This window comes from Melospiza georgiana, chromosome Z (assembly GCF_028018845.1).
Source record: "Melospiza georgiana isolate bMelGeo1 chromosome Z, bMelGeo1.pri, whole genome shotgun sequence".
Lineage (NCBI taxonomy): Eukaryota > Metazoa > Chordata > Aves > Passeriformes > Passerellidae > Melospiza > Melospiza georgiana.
Window position 1 is genome coordinate 25,269,838 of NC_080465.1, and position 22,437 is coordinate 25,292,274.

Genomic DNA, 22,437 nt, shown 5'->3' on the forward strand with positions numbered 1-22,437 from the left:
AATCGAACCTGCTAGAGTGGCTGGGCTCACTTCTGTGAGGAGCCAACACTGCCACCAATTTAAGAGAAGTAAAGGTAGTAAGATAGATTTAAATGCTGAGAAGTTAGCTGAAAACATGACAACTGACAGCATAAAAATGTTCACCTTTGGTTTGGAATACCTCACCTTTTTTATTATTTTTTTTATGCAATCTCAAGGACTAGATATTTGCTTGTGGTAATTCAGTACTTGACTTCAAGAAGTGGGATTTTACTGAATGAAAAACATTTCTAGACTCAATAGAAATCACTGAGATTGGGTGATATTATAGTATCTTTTGATGTTTTTCCAGTGAATAGCTGAGAAGTCAGAACTGGAACTCTAAATATCCTGCAAGACTGTCTACATTAGTTTTGAGTCCTATCTGATTAACAGTTTTGATTTCAGTTGTGTCACAACTATAGGAATGAATGACAATGACTGAACAAAGAACACATATGTTAACCTGATGATTTTGATTACTTTTTATTGTGGATCTAGACTAATTATTAAGCTAATAGAATTCATCCAATGTTGCTGGCCATGATAGGCTGTACATCTAGGTACACTCGTGTTCCCAAACTATTCATTATTTCATGTGCTTCAGAAGCATGGAAACCTGAAAATATAGTCTGAAAACTGCATTACCTTCTGACAAATGGGAGTTTGCTCAGAGTGAGAAATTGCAGCTTCCCTTTCCTTAATGCAAGAAGAGAATGTTCAAGCTAACCATATCTGGCTGGTCACCATATGAGAAGATGCAATTTCCATGGCTTAATGCCTGCCTTTTCGCCCAGTTATACAGTTGTTTCACTCCACTTCATTTCCTACAGGGTTCACAATGGTAGGTAACACTGGTTCTGCCAAAACCTGTCTGCCAGATATTCAATAAAAGCTTGAACAAAGGACATAGTCCTGGGACCAAGACTTCAGTGAAAAATGTGCAAATGGAAAAAAATGTTTAAGAGTCTGGTAAATGTCACCTGCCAGCACTAAGTTTTCTATAGCCTATATTCATATTTTTTCCACACTGTGGTATAATATACTCACATTTCTTATCATCGTGGTCCCCAAGCATCATATGCAGTAAGATGAGGAGAATCAAAAAAAAAATAAAAATTATACTGTAGTGTGATTGCTGCTGGCACATCAATACCAGATACCAGATATAATGCATTAATAACCAAATTGATGCATATTTAGACATTTGATAACCAGCAAAAGTTTTCCACCTTCTAGAAAATTTGTAGTTATCAGAGGGATATTTGGAATTTGTGAATACTCTGAAAAAAGATTACAAATTCCACTTTCAAGACTTTGTTCTTGGCTTCCAAAGTTTATCCAAAGTAAGTAGGACCAAGAATTTATATTAAGTAAACCATAATCCATATTTGCATAAATGAAGTCTAAGATGAAGTAAGAGACATACTTCCCTTTTTATCTGCCTACAGTTTCAAAATATGTCTGCATAAAGTCTAAATTCAGACATACCTTAGTGTGCTGTCAAAACCACTTTGACTTATATGGTCTCTTTTGCTCAAGCTGAGGTTTTCACTCTTCACACATTCATGTGTGTTCAAAGCTGTCAAATTAGTTGGTGAATTTCCACTTAGTGCTCTGTGATCAGCTGGACTTATTCTACTCACTCACATACGGTGTCTGTGGACCTTGGTCATATCTGCATTGGATGCAGCTGCAATGAGGGCATGCCCATGGAAAAGATAACATGGACATACAATTTGCCTGCAGTTAAGCAGAGGCTTGGATAGAGAATGAAAAGCTGTCTTGGGAGAGAAAACTTCAGGGATAAGAAATGTGAAGCCTGGAAACATGAGCCAGTAGGCATTTACGCCACTAATGAGAATGGAAAGTTGATGCCAAATTATAAGCATGCTAATTGGTTGATAGAGTTAAAGCAGAACCTCTGGGGATACAAAGCCTACTGCTCATCTCTTATTGAGACATTTATGTTCACAAGCCCTGATCTGTTCCTCTGCACACTCCAAAGTAAACATCTCCTAAGACTTCCAGGGAGAAAATGCAGGGCTTTTTTTTTTTTTTTTTTTTTTTTTGTCTCAGTAATGGGGATAATATTTCAGAGCTACACATTTCTAGCAAAAGCTAGAAACATACAAAGAGAGAGTGTTTCAACCTTGATTGACAACACAACAGGTCATGGAAATCAAAAGAAGAAAGAAGCTAGAACTAGGTGACTCATTCTGCTACCCTACTGTGTAAGAGAGAGTGCAGATGACTCAGAAAACAAAGGTAGCCTCAGAATTTGAGATTAAGATGCAGAGTTACACTTTATGTAGCTATCATGAAGATCAAATAAAGTCCAGGTCAAATGGAAGCTTTTTCCAGCAGTCCTCCTGGTTCTTCCATGAGGAACAAGACATCAAACACACCCAGGCATACATTAATTCAAAATTACATGAAATTTTCTATTAAGTGAAGAATGTGAAAATTATAATTAGTATATATTTGTGTCCTTTTTGTCTGGATTGCTGTGATAACTGCTTCTTAGTAAAGTCCTGCAGAGTTAAAACTTGAAAGAAGCTAGGTTTCTTCTTTTGAGGTAAATGTTTTTCTTTGCATTGTGTGGGCAGCAACAACAAAACTAAAAAGTGACTATTTTGCTGTAAAAAGAAGTTTTATTGTACAATTGTTATTTAATAATATTTATTACTTTTAGAAACATTTTTAACTGAGAATTGCAGGAAAAATAATGTATGTGGAAATATTGTGATAATTTATATTCCTAACCACTTTTGTGAATCTCAAGTCTTTGCCTCTCTGCTGACTGTGATATTTTAGCTATAGAGACAAATTTTGCCTCTGAGGAAGTCCTTGAGCAATGTAGTTTGGAATATAAGTGTCATGCAACTGTTTTCTGATTATTCAGTTTGTATATGTTTAACCAAAGTAATAAAACAGTGAGCACTATTACTAGATTGAAATGCATGTAAAGTGGGCTTGAGTCTATTCTCTTATGCTCAGGTTCCTTAATGAAGTTTATTTGCTGGGTTTGGGATTGGGCTTGGGAGCCCAATCTGTGTCTTGTGCCTCTCAGCCTGAAGGGAGGCACATTGTGGGGCAGAATGTGTGTCCTTTCAAAAGGTTCACCTGGATACTGAATATTAGCAAGTCAATCAATTGCTCAACCCAGTAGAATCAGGGATGAAAAATTTCAGAGGGCCAAATGGCACACGAGGACCTGGACCTCAGCTACAGTGACCTTACACCACTACAGGAGCTACACATTCTTTGACAGAGACAACACACGTTTGTTTTCAACAAATACTACTTTTGCAAAAACACGCAAGTGTACACAGGCCCTCCTTCTGAGCCAGATGATGCCCTGTCCTGTAAAGGTAGCTTTCCTGCTTGGCTCACTGAAGAGGTGAGAATAGAAAATAGTCCACTCCCTGATGTGTCCTCAGAGACTGGCTGCAAGGACAAGAGCAGCCCCTTTGTGTGCTGTGGGGAGGACAATGTTGTCTCCATGTCAGCAGGAAGCTTAGCTCTGCTGAGCTCTAACCCCAGTCCTCTTCCTCCACTGACCACATCTTCTTGCAAAGGCCCTTCCTTCTCTTTTAACCACTTGGACAAAAGCTGTGCCTAAGCGTGCCCTAGAAAGTCACACTGTATTGGAATAAGATCCCAATATTACCAGGTAGATTGTGCCTGGGCTCGTCTGACCCTTGCTGCCGGGCCAAAGGCGGCAACTGTGGTGTTTCACCTCAGAGACACCTTTGGCTGGCCGGATGCTGCAGCTGGGCACTGAAACAAACCCAGGCTTGTAGAAACTCAGTTTACCTCGGGTGGAAGGGCTTCAGGCGAAGGTGAAGAGGAAAAGGAGACGGATTCTGTCGAAGGGTTTATATCCAGAGTTTATTCCATGATCACAGGCATCTGAATCTTGGTAACAGCTCCAACAGAATACCGAGTGCATGGTCCTGGCTGAATTTCAGCTCAGGGACAGGGGGAGGGGAAGGGCAGGTGAGCACCAAGCAGATGGGAGGAGGAGAGTCTCAGGGGACAATGACACCTAGACAGGCCAATGATCCCAGGCCTGAAGAGCATCCTTTGAACTTGACCAACCACACAATGGCCTTGCTGGAAAGCTAAACCAATTGACAGAACTCCCTCAGCATGGGGGCGAGGGGGAAGGGGGAGGGGTATTGCCACACCTGGGAAGGGACTGGGAAGTAAAACAGGAAATAGGCTCACACTGCAGCACTGCTCTTGGGGAAAAGAAATGCAGCTCTGAATGCACCAGGGGCACCTGCAAACTCTGCATGCCTCTGCACAGTGCCTCCAGCCTTCTTCAGGTCCTGGGGGGCCACAGGACAACAGCAGAAACCCCCAATCATTGCTGCTGTACCTGTCCCCCATGAGTCTGGCCACGAGAAGGGAGTTTCTCCAGGCCTAGGGTGGCCCAGGTTCCCAGCTCCTGCTGGAAGTGTCCTTACTTGTGCTGGCAGGTGAAATGGCCCCTGCAGGTGAACACCAGAACATCTCCACTCAGATGGAGCTGACTACCCACTTTTAGGACCCAAGCTTTTTGGTGCCTGGCACTTTATGCACAGGTGTGTTTTCCATTTCTTTACTAGAGCAGTTGGAAACAAGCCTTGAAGGCAGCACAAAGCTTCACTACAGTCACTTCTTGCAAAATGTCTCTTTCCAGGGAGCAGCCACGCCTGGCATAACTGGAGCAGACTGCCCTCCAAGCAGATAGGCCAATGGACTGACCCTACTCCCAGAAAGCAGGGACAAAGACTTCCTCCAGCTCTGGGGATGGCAGATGCAGCGCCTGCCACCCTCAGCTCCATAGCATTCACAGAATTATGGAATATCCTGAGCTGGAAGGGATCCATCAGGATCGTAACATCCAACTCCTGGTGCTGCACAATACACCCCAGGAATCACACCTTGTGCCCAAGAGTCCAAATATTCCTTCAACTCTGTCAGGCTTGGTGCTGTGCCCCCTTCCCTCAGGAGCCTGTTCCAGTGCCCAACCACACTCTGAGTGAAAAGCCTTTCCGTAATATCCAACCGAAACTTCCCCTGACTTGGCTTCGTGCTGCTTCCTCAAGGTCTGTCACTGGTCATGATAGTGAAGAGGTCCCCTCCCGTCATGAGGATGTTGTAGATCACAGTGAGGTCTTCTCTCAGTCTCCTCCAAGCTGAAAAGATAAGACTCAACTGCTCCTCACACAGCTTCCCCTCCAAATCCACATGGCCTCCTAGGGGACACTCTCCAATAGCTTAGCATCTTTTTTATATTGTAGTGCCCAAACCAGCCCCCTGCACATAAAGTGAGGCTGTCCCAGTGCAGAGCAGACCAGGACAATGCTCTCCCTTGCCCGGCTGGCCATGCTGTGCCTGATGCCCCACAGGACAGGGCACTGCTAATTCATGTTCAGCTTGCCATCAAGCAGGATCCTCAAGTCTGTTTCCTCACTGCTGCTCTCCAGTGCCTTATTCTCCAGCTTCCCATTCCCCACTCTACACACACAATCAGGGCTCAACCATCACAGGTGCAGAACCCAACACTTGCCCTTATTAAAGTTCTTGCAGTTGGTGATTGCCCTCAAATTTATTGAGGTCTCTCTGCAGGGCCTCTCTGCCCTTGAGGGAGATGGCAGCTTCCCCCAATGTAGTATCATCAGCTAACTTGCTTAGTATTCCATTAAGTACTTAATCTAAGTCATTTCTGGAGATGTTGAAGAGCAGAGGGTTGAAGATGGGACCCTGTGGAACCCCACTAGTGACAGGTCACACCAGTCTGATGTCACCCCATTCACTGCAGCCCTTTGTGCCTGACCCGTGAGCCAGCTGCTCACCCACGCCATGATGTGTTTATCCAGCTGTGTACATTTTGTCCAGGATCCTGAAAGATATTATGAAAAGCTTTGCTGTAACCCCAGAAGGTTACATCAGCTAGCTTCCCTTGATCAACAAAGTGGGCTACCTTGTCATAGAACAAAATCATGTTTGACAAGCAGGACCCTTCCCTCTCATGAAGATGTGCAGGCTGTGACTGATGAATGCTTTGTCTTCCAGGTTCTCAATACCTCTCAGAATAATCTCGACATGATTTTACTGGGCACTGAAACAAAACTGACAGGCCTGTAGTTTTCAGGGTCCTTCTTCCTACCACTTTTGAAACTTGAGACAACATTCTCCACCTTTTAGTCAGGTGAGACCTCTCTGGATTCCCAAAACCCCATTAATATAATTGAGAGAGATTTTGCAATGACAATAGCTGTTTAAGGATTCTTGTATAAATCCCAGTCAGGTCCCATAGATTTGTAGGGATCCAGCTGGAGCACCTAGTCCCACGCAACTTCAGGGTCAACTGGGAGTTGATAATTCTTGCAGTCATGGTCCTGGAAGGTCAGTGCACAGAGCCTCCCTTGGTCTGTTATCCATGTTGAAGACAGAAGCAAAGAATGCATTAAATACCTCTGCCTTGTCCATGCCCATTTGTGACGTGACCATCCTCACCCATAATGGGCTGATTTTATTTCTAAGATGCCTTTTCTCATGGATATTGAAGTACCTCTTTTTATTGTTCCCTACATTTCTGGCAGCTTCATCTCCAAATGAGATTTGACATCACGAATTTTCTCCCTACACTGGCAAACAGCATCTCTGTATTACTCCCAAGTCACCTGACCTTGCTTCCACTGGGCACACACCTTCCATTTTAGTCCCATTTCCAAGAGAAGATCCCTGTTCAACCAAGCCAGCCTTCTGCCTCTGGAGTACTGCCTTCAGCCACAACACCCAGAGTTTAAATGAATGTTTTCCATAGAAGGCCAAAACCTTTCCAAAATTCTCTGAAAAAATACTGTTACTTGACACCTTTAGTTTAAAGGTTCGAGATTTTTTTTCCTAGAAGTTTTCAAAATGTTTCTGTACCTAGTGATTTGAAAACATTCTCTAAGACTGTTGGCAATAAAAGACTCTTAGAAAGCAGATTGTAAAAACCTTTATTTTCTCCATGGGTGACTGGATTTGCATTTATTTAATAATCCATAATCAAAACAAATATGCCAATTCATTAAATAATATGAATTAAAGGCTTTGTAGCCTTTGCTCCATGTAAAACCAATTGGAAAGGAAAATCAAATTTGGTTTTCTCTATGCTCAAATCAGCCGTGGATGATAAAAGGTTAGATTCTGGGATGTGTTTGGAGGAATTTTCTAATATTTTAGGGTGAAAGAAGATATTCTCCATCTTTTTTCAGCTTCAAAGATATGTGATCTTCCTGGCTGTTTAAGGTCCACTGCTGTTAAACTCTTGACTTGTCCTAATTTAAATTCTGCTCTGAAATCTTCCACAATCTATGCCTTACCTAGTACTTCCCAATGGGATGGACTCACTGAAGATTGTATTGACAATAGCTTTTTTCTCCAATCATAAGTACTTTGTAAATGGTATTAGCAATGTTAAAATGAAGCCATGAATCTTAGAATCTTAGAAACCTGCTTCAAGTACAGCAGGCTAGTGAACTAACAAAATATCCCCACAGCTCCAAAATAAGAGAAGGAAATCAAAGTAGAATGAAAGGGTTTCGTACTAACAAGCAATCACATGGCCTTTAATGGTAGAGTTCTTTGCATTACTTGTACCTTGCATCAATACTGACAATAGCTAAGGCTAGAACGCAGATATTAAATATCACTTTTATTTACATCTTCTTGGACTTAGGCCATCAAAAATTTTTATTTTTCATCTATATAATAAGAATCATGTAACATCCTTGACATGAGGGTTGGTGTGGGTTCAGCAACCATGCTTTCTCAAACCAGTGTGTTCCTAAGGCCTATCTGCTCTACAATAGCAAGGAAGCTGCCATGTGCCACCACTCTGGCAACTAACACAAGTACACAAATATTTGAGCTTACAGTTTTAAAAGCCACAGCTTCAGGGGAGAACTTCCACACTACAGCCCAATAGCAATGTAAAATCTAAAAACCTAATCAAGCCATGGCAATGCAATGTCACCAGCTCTACTTCGGATAAAGCTACAGAGCCTGCAGCCTGTATCTACAATCCATATAGGTATATCATGCTTACCTTGGTTTAGCTTTTTCCTTCTTCTCTAAGTGCACTGCTTCTCAACATTTTTTGGTAGAAATTATTTCATATTTACTACTCTCTTTCACAGTTATTTCATTCAAATACAATTCTTCTTTGTTCTTATACACTTTTCTACATTTACAGACTATTAATTTGTAAAAGATAATCACAATGCAAACCTCTACATTTTAAAAGTTTTTGCTACATACAATACTCAACTTATACACAGTACATATTTGAGAAGAGTCTAATGCTGCTGCTTTAAATGATTAAGACCAGAGTAAAGTTAAGGATGAGCTCTTTCAGGCTGTGTATTAAAAAAGCCTCAACTACTTCTGATTGTGCATAAGGCAAAGTGTATTTTGAGACACTAAACACAAATCTTTGAAAGAGCCCAATGAAGTTAGATGTATACATTCTTACTGAGACAATGGGAACTTGTCCCAGAATTTCCCATCAAACTCCACTGAAGCCTCCAGCCATAAAGTACAATTGATGGAAGTACCAAAGGCCACTTCCATGGGGACCTGAAACCAGATGTCTGTGAAGTCTTTACTGCTCCAGGACTCAGGAAACTGCTTTGATACTCAACATCAACCTGTCCTCAGGCTGGTAAGGCAGTGATGATCTATAAAGTTGTTGTAAGGTCTCTCTGAAATGGGCTCTCAAAAGGGGCTGAGGCTCCAGGTCTTCCAGACTAAAAACCCTTCTTTCCAGATCCAAGGCAGGGTCGGGTATAAATGGAGATATGCCCATCAGCATGACCCTGCTGTACCGCATCTTCCCTCTTGCATCTGCAGAAGTGTCCCAAAATGGTAGAAGCATAGGATCCCACTGACAGAAAATGGGACATTGTCCCACTCGCAGAACTTCCAGGGAGAATTTCTAACACAACCCCACACTGTGGTAGGGCCTAGAAAGGAAAGAAGGAACTCCACAGGAACCCACTGTAGTTCACTGCTTTCTGAAATGATACGTCTCTCTTTCAGAACTGAAGGATCTCAGCTTAGGTAGTGCATTCACAATGTACACAGGTTTATATAGGTTGGACATACATTTTTAAATATATTGAAAATAGTAAGCAAAAATATATTCATTGAAACAGCACATACACTTGTTACACATGTATTGAGGGATCACATTTTATCTACTTTAAATAGCAAATATATATCCTCTCTCAACGGTTTACTACTGCTTACTTAAAATATGTTGTGAAATGCCATAGTGTCAACTGCCATGTAGTCCTTCACTAAACACAAAAAGTTAGAATAACAACGGAAAAAATAAAAATACTGCATTGATATGACTTGTTAAAGTTTCTGACAGTTAAAAGCTACTACTTCATTTTAAATATCCCCATTGAAACGCATCTATTTGTACTATTAGTCACACTGTATACTGCAATACAATGTTTAGCATGTTGTAAACTTTTACCAATCAATGACTTTTTAATAAGAAATTGTACAAATATACAGCTATTTATACCACATACTTATAAGGCCATTAACACAACAGCAAGATACATATAGAGAACTATAATCACCAACTTATGCAATGAATTCTTCTCCCAGCTGGCAATAACTGGGCTCATGTTACAATTGTCAGCAGTCTTTAGTTGAATGCTGAAGTTTCTAACAGGTTTTAATGATGTCTTGCAAGACCACAAGGTGCCAAATGAAGCATTAGCATGCAATGCCATTGTGGCACTTGATGATCTTAGCTGTGCATGGACTCTGTCTTGACCGCTGGGTAGCATGAAAGGCTTTTTCTGAATCAGGTGTGTTACTGAATGAACACCCAAAGCAAATGATTGTTGATAAATAAGTTCTCAAAGTTAAATAAATGGTTAGTGTTTTCCCCTGTGACTGAAGTGCATGAATATTTAAACTACACCTGTAGTTTAAACCTAAAAACACAGAAAAGTACTTGTCTTGAGTAGTCCCTTACTTACAGAAGTTTCCATTGTGAAATGAAGATTCATTTTTCTCAGCAATACATGAGGGAATATTTATCGGTGGGAAATCTTCTTTTGGCTTCTGGGTATTGCTGCTGCTGGATTTACTTCGACTGTGATCTGGAGTGGGTTGAATAGGCAAAGATCTGGCCACCTTGGATTTCACCAGGCAGCCACACACAAGGCGAAAGAAAGCCCGACGCATCTCCTTACTGGCCAGGGTGTAGATGATGGGGTTCATTGCAGAATTGATGACTGCCAGAGCAATAAACCAGTGCGCTTTGTACAAGATGGAGCACTCCTTGACTCTGCAGGCCACATCGATGAGGAAGAGGATGAACAGTGGAGACCAGCACGCAATGAAGACACTAACAACGATCACAACAGTCCTAAGGAGTGCCATGGACCGCTCCGAGTTATTGTGGTTGGTGACATTACGACTGCTGGACTTTACCAGTATGTAGATGCGGGCATAGAGGATGACAATGGCGACCAAAATGGCTATGAAGATACTAATGCAGAACACAACATAATTTTTGGAGTACAGAGGCAAAATTGTTGAGCAATCTGGTAAATTGTTTATACAGTTCCAGCCGAGAATGGGGAGGGCACCCAAGGAAATTGAAATAAGCCAGCATGTACCAATGAGAAGGAACACCCTGTATTTTTTATTTGCATCGTAAGGCCTCATTTTGATCATGGTCAAGTGCCGCTCAATAGCTATCGCTAGCAAGCTGAAAGTGGAAGCTCCCAGGGCAACAAACATGCTACCTTCCCTAATGAACCAGATTGTAGAGGACAAGCTCAGAGTTTTCTTCCCAGACATAAGAATGTTTACTTTGTAAACAATCCCAGCTAAAAGATCACAGAGAGCTAGATTGCCAATAAAAAAGTACATGCGGTTGTGAAATTTATTGTTTTTCCATATGGCAATCAACACCATCAAGTTTTCCAGGACTATGAAACTACATAGGATCAGAAATGAAATGGTGGGCAGGTCTATTTTATCAGTTGCCTTTTCCCTTAAAATAAGCTTTCCTGTGTAATTATAATGCAGTACAATAAGAGAGTCTACCTCTTCATTTCCTTGAGGGCTGACAAGAGCATCAGGTGGCATGGTAACTGCTGCCATCATTTATTTCCTGATGGATGCTGGATTTTTTTTCTTGAGTATCACAAGAATATAGTTCCAATAATTTTCCACAAGAGGGAGATCAAGCCACGTTCCTCCCAGTGCTCCTCTGGGCAGGCGTTGTGTATCCTCACCTCCAGCACACCTCGCATATTAACTCGGGAGAGTGGCTCTCAAACCAGGCTCTGAAAATAAAATCAACAAATGGAACGTAAGTATCACTGCCTTCCCATGTCAGCCAGTGCTTAAGCTGCAGCATACACCCAGGAGCCAGGGGTGAGGGTCTGTCACTGACGGGGCACTAAGATCCAGCACTGCTGCATGCCTCTCTCGGCAGCTGCAGGTAGGTGCAGACACAGCCTTGGTGCAGAAATACAAGGGAAATGACACTACAATGTCATAACTGTTAAAAGGTGCGTTGCCCATGCTGAAAAACACACAGAAGAGCCACGAGAAGGACTGGCAAACAGACCCAGCAAGCCATAGTGTGGACAGTAAGCGCTCACTGCCTCTGAAAAAGACCTAAGTGTACACTGCACTACCAAAAGACAACCCAAACATCACTGCCTTCACATCAGTAGGGCAAACTCTATGCTTTTAAACCTTGTCCTTGTTTGCCATGTAGACCCAAGGTAGGAAACATACTGAGAAAGTTGGTGTCAAGTCTTGATGCCAGTGTGCGTGTTGCCAGTGCTTAAAATAACTTCCCCCAGTTAATGGTATAAATTTCTGCTATTTACAATTGAGAAGATGCACTGAAAGCCAGTCATCCTAAAGCCAACCTCCCACTCAAATTAGCTGGATTTGTGCTACCTTTTTAAAAATAAACATGGCAAGTCATATTTTTATAAATGTTGTTTTTCTTTATAGTTAACTTTACTGTTTTTTTCCCTTTGCGTAGATATGCAGGACATATATTTAATATTCTTGTTTTTTTTAAAAAGTAAAAAATAGTTACACCAAATTTGACTTTCCCAGAAATTCTGATTTTCTTGGTTCACAATCAGTGCTCATGCCCCAAATATATGCACTGAGAAGGAGCAAATGGCCAATTTTTTACTTTTCTAAGAAAACAAGGATGGAGGTGAGGACAGAACTTGTTTCACGTGAACCAAATTTGTAAATTTTTTTTTTTTTGGAAAGGTAAGAAAATAATTGTACTGGATGGGAGGACATTTCTCATGGGCCCAAAATGAAATAACTTAATTTAGGGAACTTTTTAAGAGCTGGAGCTCCTGACCATAGCATTTATTTACTCAAGGGTCATGAACATTTTCCAAACACATTAAAGACATTTTCAAAGGACAGGTATGAAGGTAAGGAGGGATGGAAAAATATTATCTTTAAGGTCTCTTCCAACCCAATCCATTCTCAGATTTTATGATTCTGTATGTGGATTTCTTAAGATCAGAAACACTTTGAGCCACTGATGACCCAACAGACTGTTCTGGGCACTTGAGAAGTCAGAGATGCATTTTCAAGTGCCTTCTGAGGATCAGGGGAGGAGCAAACCACATCCCAGATGAAAGTAAAGATATTTAAATGGTGACCCACACCCTATTTTCCCACCCTTCCTTTTCCTTGATTCCCTCCTTCAGAAAAAAAGTTATCTGATAAAACCCTACAGTGAACTGACTTGAATTCTTTAGTGTATTCAGGATGTTCTAAAATTACTTTCTGAGAAAATAATTTGGTGTTTTCCCACTGTTATTTCTCCATTTTAGTTCATAGATCCAAATTACTACAGTTGAAGAGGCCCACAGGAAAAGACATCCAAGAAACAGAGTCGCTGCTTGGTGTCTTTTTCCTTTTTTACCCTGAAGATGACAGCAATCACCTTATTTCTTTCCCAGGAGCTGAACTGGGTCCTTGAGCTGTTAAATTCTTTTCTGAAGCATGGTAACAGTTATTCTCAACAGCTTTTCTCAACAGAAAAACTTCACCTCAGCTAAGGTTCAGTGGAATTGTAATTCAGTTACAATCTGTGCACTGTTAACACATTAACTGTCACAGTCTTTCATTGTATTGGCTTATAACAAAATCCCACTGTGTCCATATGAATTGCAAGTGCTTTCCACTGTAAAATAAACAATTACATTTGACTAGAAAAGTACTTGTTAATAATACTTCTACCAGCAATACTCACTAGACTGGCTGATGACTGCCTGAGAGAATAATATTCCTATCATTTAAGAGCACCACATGCAACAAAATAAATATTTCTTTAAGACATTTTCAAGTGACTTGTCACACTCGTCTATGAAAGTGCAAATACATTTCTTTCTGTGAAGAAAACTATATGCCAGACATAGGAGTTTATCAGCCACAATTCAGCAGATGCAAAGTGTCGTGACTGTACTAAAGGTAATGGCACTATACCAGTTCCCCTGGCTGAAAGCAAGGATAATGCACTCAATCAGCAGAAATTGTACAGCCTCGGCCACTGTCAGTAATTACTTCTCTTAAAATTGCTATAGCAAACTTACTATCACAAAATTAAATCTTTGACAAGCTAGTAAGAAGACGACGAAAGTTGTAACATTGTTATTTGCCAGGACTCTCGCTGACGCTCACAGAGTACCACACACAAGACGTTTGAAAGTTAATATAAATAAGGTAATAAATTAGAACTTATTTCCAAATAACATCATTCAACCATATCTTCTTTTGTTTACCTTCTGCCTTGTAGCCAGTAATTCAGAAAGAACAGTCTTTCTTTAACAATTAGAAAAATTAATGCTGGGTATGCATTATAATAACAAGAAAGTTACAAGGCAGGTTCAGGATAACATGTGTCACTGCTTTGTGACAGCTCAACGATTTACTCCTCAAAACAAGTTTGCCCTAGTCACATACTAGCTGCAAAGTATGGACCTCAGCTCAAAATATTTAAAAAACAACTTGAAGAACCTGTCTGTGGCATGTCGCTTGCCCAGCACTGCCATGGTTAGGTACCTCAGCATCCCAGACTCTTGAAACCACTGGAAATGAGTTTTATTTCCTCTGAAGCAAACCAGAGAACCCCTATTTCTACACCAGCAGGTACCACTAGAAGGTTAAACCTCTTTGCAGTGCAGGGGCAATCTGGCTGTACTTCCTCATGGATGTGCTGGCTAAACCAGTGACTGCTAAATTACCAAATTAAGGCAGTGGTACATGCTCAGGACAATTCAGTTGCCTTCTCCAGCTATTTGGCGGACCTTTGTTGTCCCAGCTCTGAGGATGGAGAGAGCAGCTGGGGTCCAAGCTGTGAGCACCAAGATATCCTCCCTTCTGTGCAATCTCCTCACCCACTGGCACACTTTGGAGTTTAACCACTGGAGGGAGGTTAATGCGGACTCCTGCAGAGGTCAAGGATCCTGGCAGGGTCAAGAACCCTTTCCAATTAGAGCGGGGGCTCTTTACCATGGATCACGTCACTGGTGGATAGGGTCCCTCTGCCCAACACCCCAAGAACGAAGCAATGCTGTGTGGAAGGCCACAACCTCTTGACTTGCTCTATGGCAAGACACGGCTCCTCTATCTTCTCCAACTGAACCCCAAAGGGGTGCATGCAGAAAGTCAGGGTCATAGCTCTCACTGGCTCCCCTGGCCTGCAGCTTTTCTCTGGGAACACATAATTCCCAGTGCCAGAAGGCAACAGGGAACCTGTGTTAGTCCTTCAGCAACCACCTCCCTCCCATACATCTCAACTCTCCCTTTCCAGTGGGCTCTTAGGTCACAAGTCCTGCAGGGAACTGAGAGCTTTTGCCCTCTCACAAGTCACTGGGCACTTTATATCTAGAAGAAATAAGAAATTTCTGTATTCAAAAGGTGAACCAAACTGCTCTCAATTGTCCTGAAGTCAAAGCAATAAATGAGAATAAAGTGAGCACAGAACTTGACATTCTGCTACATACTTTTGCCTGCAGAAGAACATATGATACCACACATTCAGTAGACTTGTAATTTGGAATCATATTTTCCTGTTTTCCAAACAGCCACAAACAGACTTGACCAAAGAAACCTGATGCCCTTTTACCACCACCGCCACCACCCGCACTGCAGTTCTCCCTCTGCTTCCATGTGCAACACCACATTTTGGTCAAAAGAGAGAATTTTAAAAACAGCAAAGGGAAAGACAAAAATGCAAATCTGAAGTGAAACCCTTTTATATTTTATGTATCTGTAAAGCTTTTCCAAATGAAAAGTGAACACATGTAGTTTATCAGGCACCCTTACCCTGGTAGTCTCATTAACAGAAAGAGCAGTTCATTTCAATACACATTTCCACTGAAATTAAGCCGTGCTAGATGCAGATGAAGCTTAGACAATAAACATCTGCTACAGAAAAATGTCTTAGAGAACTCAAACAAACTTGCAGAAGATTTTTTCTTAAGTAAATGTGCTGGCAGTTTACAGCCTCAGGAAAACAAATAGTTACTTTTCTTCGTTCTGGCTTTTAGACATCAGTTTGAATTTTGTAACCGAGTAGCACACATGTACACCTCAGAGGGGAGCTCCCGGATGGATTAATTCGTGGTCGTTTAAAGGGAAGGCATTTTAACCTCCTTCTCGGTCCCCCAGCGCTCCCGACCCATTCCCCCACTCCAAACTTCAGTAACTGTTCTCAAATTTCCATTAGCGCTGCGGCCTGAGCCTTCTGGGGCTGACAAACGTCTTGTTTAGGTTACCCGACGTGTCCGCCCCGCGACGGTCTCACACAGCTCTCTCACATCGCTCTACCCACGGGGCGTGAGGCTCGCTAGACCCGGCGTTCCCACGCGGCTCGATGCCGCTCCGTGCCAGCCGCACACCCCGAGCGGCGGCTTCCCGCTCCGACAGCCGCACCGCACCGCATCCCGCCCGGGGCAGAGGGGCCGGGGCGGGCAGGGCGCGGACCTCCGGTACCTGCAGCGACCCCGCGTCCCTCGGCGCTCCAAGGCCGCCGCATCCGACCTCGCCGCCTGCGCGGCGCCGCTCGGGCCCCGGGGCTGCGCTGGGCAGGACCGGGCCGGGCCGGGCGGGGCTGGGATGGCCCCGGCCCTGCCCCGCCGCCAATCCCCGCCGCCGCCGCCGCCTCGCCCGGGCACCCCCGACCGACCGACCGACCGACCGACCGCCCCTCCGGGCTCTTCCCGGTCCCCGCGTCCGCCTGCCCTGGCCCCTGCCTCTGGCACGCTGCTCCCGCGCCGCCGGACACGCTCAGCTCCCCGCTCCGGTGGCCCCTGCCTGCCCCCCTCCGCCCGTCCCGTCCCGTCCCGTCCCGTCCCTTCCCACCACGCCTCACCCCGCCCCTTGGCCGCTCGCCGTGCCCGGGGCAGCAGCGCCCCGGGGCTCGGTGCTGCCGGCGGGGCACGGCCGCGGGGCTACCAGCGCGGTTAATGCTTAAACGGCGTTTTGGGCAGCCGGCGAGAAAATGCGAGGAGGCAGAGCCCACCGCCGAGTATTTATAACGCCCAGAAGAATGCGAGGTGGAGGGTTACTCGGGTCTGGCGGCTAGAATGTTCAAGTAAGATTGTACGTATTCCACCTCTTCTCTGTTTCGCTGTGTCCAGTAATGCGACCTTCAGAGAGCTTGAGAGGCACAGGGTAAAACATTCAGAAATTCTCGGTAAAAAGTACTTCTTCGGGTTTGACCCAGAACTGCCGATTACAGCATGCTCCTGGAAAGGTACCTCTTGACAGAGTTATTGACTGAATAATAGCAGCCCAAGGACAGCGATAGGCACGTGGATTATGCCAGTGACAGGAGCAGCACTTTGAAAAAGAAGTTGGAACCTGGATCCCACAAGTGTCTTATTAAAATGTACTTGTAAGATGCTTGTGGGTACAGCAAATCTTTCTGTCAGAAGTGTGTATGATAAGCTGGCAAACAAAGGCACTACAGCAACCTTGCTAAGCAGAGGCAGACGTGTAGGGCTGCCTATCGTCTCACAGCACTCAGTGTTTTTCTTGGGAGCCTCCTGTCTGGACCTGAGCATCATCATACTTGGAGTCATGCCATGGGCCCGGCTGTTGGGTTGCCTGCACTGCTGTTCTGCAGGGAGGAAAAGTCCTGGAGGACTTTTCCTCCAGGAAAGCAGAACTAGGCTTTTTATAGCCAGAAGTTCAAACTGATAGAGCAAATGGTTGCTCCTGCGACTGCCTTTTATCTCCTGAAGAGGAGTGATAGAACTTTTCTGATTTAGGACTTTGGTAGGAAATAAGAACTAGACTGAACAAAATGGTGGTAAAATTGCTTCCAGGCTGATGGACCTAATGGATATGTCCCCACTTAGCTATGGATAGGACTATAGTGTAATCTGTAGTGGTCTTATCCTTGTCTCCTGTCCTCCTGTTTTGTGTGCTGTGTGAAAGCTGCTCTCTTCTGCAGAACAGGAGTGGAAAACTCTTTCCATGTCCCGTAAAGGTACACACCACTTTTTGCCAAAGGGGAGCTCAGGCCTGTGAATTACTACTCTCTCATTGCTCCGCAAAGCCTTGTTCTACAGATTCCCTAAAAATCACCCTAGGAGCTCTGTAGTCCTTTTGGCAGCCACTTGCTACACACCAGCAAGATCTGTTCATATATAGTGGATGTAAGTAGCCCCTATCCTGGCTCTGTGTTCCTTGTTATTGTCCCCTCTCTCCTTATTTTTCCTTTATTACCTTTTGGTTACTTAGAGAGGGGAGCCAGAAGGCATACTCACTCTTACCAAGCTGTCATGGATGAGGGGACAAGCTACTGCGATCACAAATATTTTTTAGCAATAGTTCCAGGAGGTGGCAAACTGTGCCCTGAGCTGTCCTGCTGTAGTGGTTTTAAATTTTCAGTTGGCAATTTAAGCAACTCCAGCAACTCCAGCAACCCACAGGCATGGCTAGCTAGCAACAAGGCCCTACTACAGTACAAGGGAAGTGGTGTATGATGTTATTTCTGACTGAGACTTCTGATGGTGTCTGATGTGGTGCTGCCTGAAACCACCTTGGCAGCAAAGCACGGTGAGCAGCGCAGTCCCACCAAGTGACAGCAGCAACGTCATGCCCCATGTTTCCTATCCGTCATGGAAAACTGCCTAAACACAGCTGTGCTGCAGGGGTGTCTGGTTCATCAGCAGGCATCTCGCAGGTGCCTCTTGACCCCTGTGGTTGCAGTGGCTGCTGATGTCAATGAAGGAGGTAGGTGGCAGGATACTGAAGGGCAAGCTGGAGGAGCTACCCAGGAACCAAGGGCGGTAGAGAGTCCCTGTTCAGAGGCTGCGGGGGATTTGCCTGGTGTGACATCTCAGGCCAAAGCAAATGTTGGCAAAAACCTTCTGAGAGCTCAGCCTCTTTGGCAATAGCTGATACAACCCACTGGTCCAATTCCAAATGTCATGCAACAGCCAGTGAGGCACCCATGGAGAGCTTTCCACGGCGATCTCAACCTTAAAACAAATTACTTTCTGTGGGATAGAGAGATTAATGACTAAGAAAGAGAAGGCCAGGAGCAGTGATGAATTTTCGTAGCAACAGGAGGTTAACAGCTCAGTTTTCTGAGGATGAGAAATCCTTTCTTCCCTGTAAATTCCTGAGTGATTGGGCAAACAGGATGAATAATGGGAAAGTACTATTTACTGATCTTATTGGGAGTATTCAACAGTGAAACTAAAACTGAGAATGAGATATTTCCGTAACCTGGAGGTCCTGAGTGACCTACTGATAAAATGCAGTATTCATTTCCATGCTGCTAAGTGAAACACAGAAAACTAACTCTAGTAATAGATGTACAAATTCATGTGGAGTGTTTATACTCAGAAGAGAGGTCTTTGTAGATTGTCCTTAAAAAGCAACTGACATTCATTAACTATCAAAGGGAAGCTGAATTCTAAGAATGAATAAGAAAGGAAAGAAGAACAAAATGGAAAACATGGTTGAGCCCTTCTGTGAGCTTGACACCTCGAGTACCATGAGTGTCTATGGTTGCTTCATCTCTTGTTCTGTAAAACACAAAATGGCAAAAAAGGCAATGGAATATTTAGAAAAGTTATCTGTGCAGGGAAAATTAACTCTAGTTAATCAATGGTCAAAAAAAAAAAGATGGAAAAATGCAAGATGGGATACTTTAAAACACAAGGACACAAATTTCTATCAGTGTACTGTTGAGTTGTGGAAACCAATGAACATGAGAGGAAAAGTGGTTAAACAATCTGATGAAACTACTTGGAGTAAAGGGCTGCTAATAGCTGTTAAGTACAATGAGAAGGTGGTGCAGGGCACAGTGGTTTGGAGTCACAAGCAGGGGCACTATTTGTCCTGCACAATTCTAGCTCCAAAGTTGCCATGGGCCGAATCCTGTCTGTGCTCTTTTCTTCTGTGTTGCAATTAAGTGTGATCTTGACTTAGGGGCGAGTCATGGCACATTTAAAAGCATGTCTGTTGCCCATTTTAGTGGGTATTGAATGAAGGAGGTGTTTCTGTAACATGGCAGAGAAAGAGCCAGCAGAGAGACTCAGAGAAAGAAGGCTCAGTGAGTGCCATGGGTTCAGCAAATATCCTAGTGAAGTTATCTGAGTGATTCTGGGCCTCTCATCACCCTGTGACAGCCAGTGGATTTGCTTTTCTGTCATGGGTTTTATGTGGAGAATAACTGGTTAAAGAAAGGGTAATTTTTTTCCAAATGCATTATTTGGTCCAGTGAATATAGTGCATGATGAGTGCCATTGATATGGATGGCTTTTCAATACATGCTTTAAAGTCAGAAAAGTGATTAAAGTCACTTCTACTTACAGATAGATAAAATACATAAACGTGCAATAAAATCTGAAGTTACTCTCAGATGAAAGATATTGGGGTTTCTCTACAGACAAAACAGATAAAGTTTCAAGATTACTATTGACCTTCCCATGTAGTAGTTACTGTTAAGTCCTTGAAGAATCTCTTTTTTCTGTTAACTGTTTAGGGCATGATAAAATCTTTGTAATATCTGTTTGTCAAGATAGGGCAAAATTTTATTAATGTGCTAGCTATAATTTCTTTATACTGACATTCATCCAATGCTTTACAGGTCTGTCATTGATTTACTTGCCTGGAGTTCTTGAAGTAGTGCTTCGTCATTTGGAAAATCAATAACTTATTTTTAATGTTTTGGTATGAAAGCTAAAGAGCAGCAAGGCAATTTTAAAATTACAAATCAAAGCAGTATGATATTCATCTGATTCTATGATAGCCTATTTTAGCTGTTTACTTTTCTACAGCTGCTGAACTATCACCTTTATATTAACAGATGTATTATGCATTATTCCATCTAGAAGATGAAATGGTGCAACATATTTTTGTAATACCATTTTTCTTCTTATTTCTGTGACTCTAACTGTGTTAACCCAGTATTAAATGTAGGACTGTTTAAATTAGAAATCATTGAAAGATAAGTGTGATTAATTAATATTTCAATTGAATATAAAAAATAAAACCAAAATGGGAGAACATTTATTTGGAGTGCTTTTAAAGCATAATCCGCAGGGATTTAAATACACTTGGATATTACATCCAAGAAGAAATCTGTCAATAATTCTAAAATATAAGCAGAGGATATTTTGGAAACTTCAAAAAACTAAGAATTTTCTCACATTCTTGTGCACTACCATGGCATATGTGTAAGTAAATATATTCTTATAGGACATATTTCAGTTGCAAGTTTTATATTAACTACAGGGATCATGTGCTTAGCTAAGATGAACTCTGCCTCTGCAACTGACACCTTTCTCTAGGGATAAAGGGGCAGATGCTCAGAGCATGGCCAGATATTTATTGGTATTGTTAATGTTCAGACTGACTCATCACGTACATCACTGTGCAGACAGCACATGTTAAAGGAAAGATAGCTGTTATCATAGCACTTCCAGCCAGACATGATGTAAAAAGTGAAATACAGAAAAAAAAGGAGAAATTAGTTCAGTTGAACAGCTCCTTGGGTTTCCCCATCTGCATTCTGCAGCTCAACACTCTAGACATGAAGACATGAAGATGCCTACATCACTGAAGGCTCGTCTCTCCTTTCTTTTCTGCACGTTATTCCTGTCCTTCCCCAGCTGTTGCCATATCCTCCTGTACAGAGAGCCTCAGGGTGCCAGAGGGAGATGTCCAGGGTGACCTGGTCCAGCTCATGTGAATGCCACTGCTGCAGCATCACTCATCACACACCGGTCCTGCAGAGCTCCTCCATGAGACCCAGTCCTGGTGCTGGGCATTCCTGCCCCCTGTGAAGGGCTGGCAGAGCGTGGCTGAGGCATGGTGCCCCCTGCCAAATCCATGGACCTAGCTGTACACACACCGTCCCTGGAGGAGTGCTGCACTTCCCTAACACAGCATCACATGGTGGGAATGTGTGCATGTCCTTTGGAGCACACTGACTCTTCTTTTTCATCCTTTTTTAAAGTGAAACCAAAAGGGTGGGCTGAAAGAATGGAAAACCTCAACTCTCAGCAAAAGTGGCAAAAAAGTGTGAAGAGAAAAATAATGAACGGTAGATCATCCAATTGAACTCCTCTAAGCTAGCCAAGGACTGCAGTATGACTAAAAATCAGAATAAATTTGAGGGTTTTGAATAGAATTTGCAGTAAAGAACCAAATTGTAGTTAATAGAAATGTTAAGCAAGCAGAGGCTAAACATATTAAAGGAAGATGCAGATAAAATCATGTGATGGTTTGGGTTGGAAGGGACCTTAAATAATTCCACCTCCACTGTCACAGGTAGGCACATCTTCCAGGGGACAGGTGCATCCAGCCTGGCCTTGAACACTTCTGGAGATGGGGCATCCACAATTTCTCTGGGCAACTTTAGCGAGTCTCTCACCTCCAAGTAAAGAGTTTCTTCCTGATATGCACAGTCTTTCAGTTTAAAGTCATTTCCCCTTGTCCTATCACTTCATGCCCTTGTAAAAAGCCCCTCTCCAGCTTTCTTGTTGATGTAATGAAGTCACATAATGGAAGGCTGCAATTAGGTCACCCTGAAGTCTTCTCCAGGTTGAATAATCCCAAGTCTTGCAGTCTGTCCTTGTAGGAGAGGGCCTGATCCTGGCCTCAGATCATCTTCATGGCCTTCCTCTGGATTCTCTCCAACAGGTCCACATCTTTCTTTCCTTGGGGACCCCAGAGCTGGATGCAGGTTCCAGGTGGGCTCTCCCCAGAGCAGAGCAGAGGGGCAGAATCCCCTCCCTCCCCTGCTGCCCACGCTGCTCTGGATGCAGCCCAGGATACAATTGGCTTTCTGGGCTGCAAGTATGCAGTGCTGAGGAA

General features: G+C 43.1%; 1 protein-coding gene across 2 annotated transcripts; it reads right to left on the reverse strand.

Annotated features, from left to right (window-relative positions):
- Positions 1 to 9,230: 9,230 nt before the first annotated feature.
- On the reverse strand, positions 9,231 to 16,326 carry S1PR3 (sphingosine-1-phosphate receptor 3). 2 transcript variants are annotated; one of them, XM_058043311.1, is made up of 2 exons: positions 16,291 to 16,326; positions 9,231 to 11,384 (listed from the first exon to the last, which is right to left on the reverse strand). In XM_058043311.1, exon 2 carries the CDS (start codon positions 11,200 to 11,202, stop codon positions 10,057 to 10,059), a length of 1,146 nt encoding a protein of 381 aa, XP_057899294.1. In that variant the 5' UTR covers positions 11,203 to 11,384; positions 16,291 to 16,326; the 3' UTR covers positions 9,231 to 10,056. The 2 variants fall into 2 exon arrangements, with proteins under 2 accessions (XP_057899294.1, XP_057899293.1); XM_058043310.1 differs by lacking the exon at positions 16,291 to 16,326 and adding an exon at positions 16,090 to 16,148.
- Between the last annotated feature and the right edge of the window lie 6,111 nt (positions 16,327 to 22,437).